This window comes from Gossypium raimondii, chromosome 2, assembly GCF_025698545.1.
Source record: "Gossypium raimondii isolate GPD5lz chromosome 2, ASM2569854v1, whole genome shotgun sequence".
In the NCBI taxonomy this organism is placed as follows: domain Eukaryota; kingdom Viridiplantae; phylum Streptophyta; class Magnoliopsida; order Malvales; family Malvaceae; genus Gossypium; species Gossypium raimondii.
Genome location: NC_068566.1, coordinates 13,423,139 through 13,429,781, shown reverse-complemented (window position 1 = coordinate 13,429,781; position 6,643 = coordinate 13,423,139). Strand labels below are relative to the sequence as shown.

Sequence of the window (6,643 nt, the reverse complement as noted above, 5' to 3'; positions counted from 1 at the left end):
TCCCCCTCGACCTACTATTTCTATTGTAGTCGAGTTTTTCCACTCTACCAATGAAACCGCCAATCTCTTCTAAAATCTTTCTCTTATATAGAAACCCCAGCAAACCTGGCAATCTAATCCACGTCATAACAACATTTGGAAATAGTTGCAAGGGATTAAAATCTGGCATCCACGGTTGAACGGTTAAATATTGTCCGAACACAACACATGGCTCTTGTGTAAGCTCTTTTTCAGAATCATCGTTGCTTTGGAATTTCACCAAAAAGTACCCATGTTCCACATCTATAAGTTTAAACGGCATGGATGGCTGCCATAAATTATAAATCTTGTTTTGTAGGGTGGTATAGCCAATGTTCCTCCCCCAAAAGCTTAACAACCACCATGGTAGCCATCTCCTTTACCAGGATTCGCTGAACCCGATTAGAGAACATTATTGACAGAACTCCATTAACAGTGGATCTCATGACATCTCTATCCAATAGTTCAAAATATTCCTCAAACCCCCATCCGAATCAACAGATGAGTTTTTAGACCCAAGAGCTCCCCTACCCAGAAGCCTATCCTTCCAAGAAAGCATTGGCTCAGGAGACATATCTACGATCATATCAACGCCTTCCTCCCCATCTGTTCCCTTAAAGCGCACTTTTTTGGTGGCCCGATCTTCCGACGAGCGAAACCCACCACTATCTTCTATTGACATTCTCAAAAGTTAAATGTAAGTGTTTATTGAAACTTATTATATGTTTTGATTTCCAAAACCAATAAGTTTTCTTAATTGAACTTAATCCAAAGCAAATATTTAGGTAGCATTTTAATGGGGGACTGTTTTGTTCATATGTATTTAATTTACTTATTTTTCCAATAAAAAAATTAAAATGCAATCTAAAATATCTGTAAAGCTGCACATAAAACAAGTGTACATGCAGACTTAACGTATTCGTGTACGCTTTGATATGGATATGGATGTAGAAATTTAATTCTTCAAAAGCTCTCAAATATTAAAAAGGGTGTGAAATGTCAAATATAAACTGAGTAAAGTAACATAGTGCGAGTTCCCTGTTTTACTTTTGAAGGTTTCTTAGTATTTTTTTCTTTTTTACTTACGAAGAAAAGGCCACAAAATCAAATTAACTTGCATCAATAATTATAAGTTATGGATTTCACTAGAATAATCCATATCAAAATCTAAGTTACAACAATTTTTAAGTGACCAATACTCTATTACAGCACTTGTCGATCCATCTAATATCAACCTCATTAAAAGAATCAAGCATGCTCTGAGTCTCCTTAATCCGGTGCCCAAAAATTGTAATTTCAGCCCGTGCCTTTCGAACTCTATGGACAATACTTGCGCAGTCCATCTCCAAATTACCCTTGTTGAGATTAAGGCATCGAGCAAGGCCAATACCTTCAAATAGTGCATTCAACTCAGCCCATTCCGAGTTAACTGCTCTTTCTTTAAAAATACCTCTACCCTTTAAGACAAAACCATCCGAGTCTCTAATAATAATGCCCGACCCCGTCCCGAAATTATTCACTGCAACATCGACATTGATTTTAAAGAAACCTTCCTGCGCTTTTTCCCAAAAAGTGCGAGCCTCCTCTTCTTTACCTCTAAAAACAAAATTATTGCGAGAGTTCCATATGTTCCACAGCACAACGAAGAGATCTTCAAGAGCTTTTTTATCCAAGGTGCGCATGGGATCTTCAAGCCGATCAATGCAGGAATTAAACTGTTTCACCATCATCCTATTGTCAAAACCCCAACCAACGAGGACTTCCCACGCTCTTGGGCAGTCTCTCAAAGCATGGAGCACAGTTTCATTCTCAACCTTACAGCGGGGGCACCTGCAACTAAAATCTATTTTAATGGATGATATTTTCACATTAGTGGGGATAAGCTCATGCCCAATTCTCCAGGCAAAGACAAGGATTTTTGGAAGAATTTTTAGTTTCCAAATTAATCTCCAGAAAAAGTGATGTGGCCTAAATCCAACATCCTTGAGCAACAACCAGGAGTAAGCAAACTTCGTTGAATAAAGCCCATGAGTATTGTAGAAACAGACCAAACAGTCATCTGGTCGGTTTGGAAAAAATGGAATTTTACAAATGAAATCACCCACATAGTCTCCATACAACTCACACACGCAATCCTCATTCCAACCTTCATGATTAGGAAGCCAAAGATCATGAACCAAACTTTCTCAAATAGAAGCAGCAGGAAAACGCAACACCTCGCCATCGAGACCCTCGAAGCCCCACTTATCCGTGCCTACGAAGCCCCACTTATCCGTGCCTATTCGAGCGCCACGATCATTACGAATTCACATGCCGAAACCCTAATCCAGTGCTTTCACCGCAGTCAGAATACTGGACCATGTAAAAGAAGGCTTATCGCATTGGGTGAAAAAGATCATCGTCCGGGAAATACTTCAAACAAAGGACGTACAAACACAGGGTATTTTTATTTGTGATGAGCCTCCAAACTTGACGAGCCAGCAGCGCCAAATTAAAAAGCCGCAAATCTCTGATCCCTCCTATCCTTTCCGGAAAGCATAAATTTTCCCAAGCAATCATGGCCCAACCCCGGCCTTATTCCTTGCTTGCCCACCACCATCTGCGCGTTTTAGAAATTATTTCATCCAGTGTCTCCCTAGAAGCAAGGAAAACAGAACAGGCATAAGTAGGCAATGATTGTAAAATAGATTTTATAAAAATTCTTTTACCACCCAATGAAAATAAACGCTTGGACCAACTATTGATCCTTTTGGAGAAATGATCCAGGATATGTTTAAAGGCCCCCATGTTTTGCTTTCCAACCAACAACGTCAGTCCAAGATAATGATCCAAAGAATCAACCACCCTCATCCCTAAACGATCTCTAAAAAACTGATGTTGATTTCTCAGCGTCTTTGGGCTAAACCAAACCATGGACTTAATATGATTAATTTTTTACCCCGAAGCATCTTCAAAAAGTCTAAGGATCTCCAGAACCGTATCAATCTCCTCCTTATTTCTAACAAAAAGTAAGGCATCATCAGCGAAAAAAAAGTGGTTAATTCTAGGCCCATTCTGACTGGCTCTAATGCCACGAACACTACAATCAGCCTGAGCATCACAAAGTAACCGAGAAAAAGCCTCAATACAAAAGAGAAACAGGTAAGGAGATAACGGGTCCCCCTGACGCAAACCACGTTCCAGCACGAATTCATCAGTGAGAGTCATATTACATTTCATGACATATTTAATGGATCGAACACACTTCATAACCAATGTGACCCAATTATCCACGAAACCCATTTTACGCATGACTGGTTCGAGGAAATCCCACTAGACCCTATCATATGCCTCGCTCATATCAAACTTAATAACCAAACCCTTATTCGGCCCGTTCTTGGAACTTTTGAGATAGTGCATAAGTTCGTGAGCAATTAGAACATTATCATGTATCATACACCCGGGGACAAAAGCACTCTGATTTTGACTACTGCAACAATGAAGCACCATTTTCAGTCTATTAGCCAAAACTTTGGATATGATCTTAAAGAGAACCCGACATGAAATTCAGCTTTAATTGGATACATGGCCAAACCAGGTAAGTTACACTGGCTTGCAATTAAGTGGACATTTATATATATGAGGTACTTGTAACATGTGCTTAAAGTTTAGTAGAAGCCAAAAAAGCCTAGTCAGATATGTTGATTCAGATTATGTAAGAGACTTTGTATAATACCTCTAACCAGTCTTTGTCGTTGAATTAGAGTTACGGAGGATTACCATACAAACAAAAACAATTAACTTCAAAACATATTAATAATGTCATTTAATATTAATTAGATAAAACTCATTACAAACCTAGCAAACATGCACACTTAGGCCTTAAATCGAGCATTTGAGGCCCTAAAAATAGTTCGGGATCAATCCTGGACTAATTTAAAATAACTTGGAAATTTTGGAAAATAAAGTTGAAAATTTTGAAAACAAGGGTCACACAGCCGTATGACCAAGTCGTGTAACATAGCCCAGACCGTGTGGGTATTCAAACAATGGGACACGTGGCCGTGTTTCAGCCTGTGTCCCAAACTATGTAGCTCACTAACTTGGGTCACACGACCGTGTCGCAGGCCGTGTGCCAAACCGTGTATAGCCTGCACCTAAAATAAAAAGTGACACATGGCCATATAGCCAAGTCGTGTGTGTCACACGACCATGTGACAGCCGGTGTCCTAGGCCTTATGCTCCATAATTAGCCCCTAAAACAAGCCATTTTAAAATCAAATCTTGTCCAATAAGCTACACCAATTTCACACACACTCAAAGGCCCTAAATACACTTCAACAAGACTAAAACATGCTAGGTTCATCATATATAGAACACATTTCCATCATTTAACCAATGTACCCTCATTGGTACCACAAAATATACATCCAAAAAGTTCATCCAACTGTCATGGATTAGAGCTTAAAACCTACATCATATATTTAACATTTATTCAATCTTAACTTCAAATAAACATAGAACAAGTCATATAACTATCATATACTTAAAAGTAACTAAAAGATACACACTTGCTAAACATTATATGTTTAAACAACTTTATATACAAAAGCACAACTATACCATAATTGTCAATTAGCATAAACATCAACTACCATTACACAAAAACCTAATACGTACCACTTATAACCTTAGCCAAAATAACTCAAAATCTACCAAAGTGGTTGCTGGATAGTGTGATAGAACTCCGACAAGCTTCCAACCGTTCGAGCTTCTGACGATCTACGAAATAGAGGAAAAATAACTACGTAAGCAACTAGTGCTTAGTAAGCTCGTAAAAGAGAAACTTAGACTTACCATTTCTCTACATTTAAACATTCAGTCATGCTTAGTAGTTTATATAAATACTTGATATTCCTATTCAATATAATCCACACCATTAGTAGAATATTTAACCATATATAATCATAAAACACAACAAATACCATGAAGTAAATTGCATCCATTTTACTTTATCATATGAATATTCAATAGTCTTTTCATCTGTTGCATACAAACCTTTTTCATTTTCCTTTACTTACCCATTGAACCGTCTAGAATTACATTGAATACCCAGAATGCTCATACATAGTGTGTCTTTGCATATAACCGTAAATTTTCCTTTTTCAATAGTGCTTACACGAGCTGTGAAATGGGTCTACTCACACGAGATGTGGGTCAGAATGTTAGCTAGATGATGATGCTCACACGAGCTGTGGAGAATCCGCAACAAATGTAGGACCTCAGCCATCGGTATGACATTCAAGACCAACACCCGAAACATGTAATCCTTAATGACATATCAATTGTATTCTAAGAATTCTTAAGGTTCAAACAGGACATTTGCATATATTTGAATCTTTTAATTTCATTATATTGTACCGTTCCACACATGCTTCATGAAATATACATTTCTCAAATACCAACTTTAAGTATACTAATGTTACAACTTAATCCATCATATCAATTACCGAATAAAATACAAATCAAGATTACAATCACATAATTATTTATAATAACTAATTCAAAACATCACATGGAAATTTTAATCACTATACGAACTTACCTCAATCACCACGGTTGTTACAGCTAAGTTGAAAGCTAATCCAAGACTTTCGTCTTTCCCAAATTCAAGTCTGGTTGATTCTTTTTCTTAATCTAAATAATAATTTAACTCAATTATTATAAATTCAGCATTCTAACAATTAGTTTTATGCAATTAAACCCTTCCATCATCAATTTACAAATTTACCCCAATACTTTAACTTTCTTACAATTTAGTCCCTAAACTATTAACTTATAAATTCACCATTTTTCTAACTAAAACATGCTATTTGATTTTACTAGGGGTCTTAAACAGCTCATATTTACCAAAATTTAACATTAACCTTAAGGAATTTTACACTTTTAACAAATTAATCCTTAACCCTAAATTCATAAAAATCACTTAACAAAGCAAGTTTGTTTAACAACCAAGTTTAATAATCTATCAATTAACATAAAAAAACATTCAAAATCAATCATGTCAAGTCCCTCAACCTTTAATTTTTTTCAAATTAGCCCCCGGGCTAAGTAAATTAAGCTAAAACAAGCTCAAAAACATAAAAATCACTAAAAACAAGTCACAAAATATTACCATGCAATGCTCCTATGTTGGCCGAACCTTAAAGCCAAGAAAATGGTGTTCTATTTCTTCAATTTCGGTGAAAGAGAAGAATTTTAAGAAGATGACACAATTTTTTTAATTTAGTTTAAGATTTATTTATTTATTTACTAATTTACCCTAGACCTGTCCATGGTAGGGCGGCTAACTGCCTGACGGCCCGCCTGAAATATGGGAGGGTTCGGTAAAAATATAGGCCCAAATATGGGCTTGGGCAAAAAACGAGGCCCTTTTAAAAAATGGGCCAGGTTCGAACTCAACTTTTTGGCCTGAGCCCCTACCTTCGAATATAATAAATATATATTTTTTATTTTTATTTTTATTTTTTAATTTTAAAATACTTTAAAAATATTTTTATTTTATTTTTTTAATTTTAAAATATTTTTTTTGTGTTTATTAAAAATCGGGTCGGGCCGGGCCGGGCTCGAGCTTATTATTTTTTTC

The 6,643-nt window shown here is 36.4% G+C and overlaps 1 protein-coding gene across 1 annotated transcript; it reads right to left on the bottom strand.

Annotated features, from left to right (window-relative positions):
• Nucleotides 1–1,202: 1,202 nt before the first annotated feature.
• Nucleotides 1,203–3,225, bottom strand: LOC105786695 (uncharacterized). The gene is made up of 2 exons (XM_012613195.1): nt 2,957–3,225; nt 1,203–1,848 (listed from the first exon to the last, which is right to left on the bottom strand). The coding sequence occupies exons 1-2, from the start codon at nt 3,223–3,225 to the stop codon at nt 1,203–1,205; spliced, it is 915 nt and encodes a 304-aa protein (XP_012468649.1).
• Between the last annotated feature and the right edge of the window lie 3,418 nt (nt 3,226–6,643).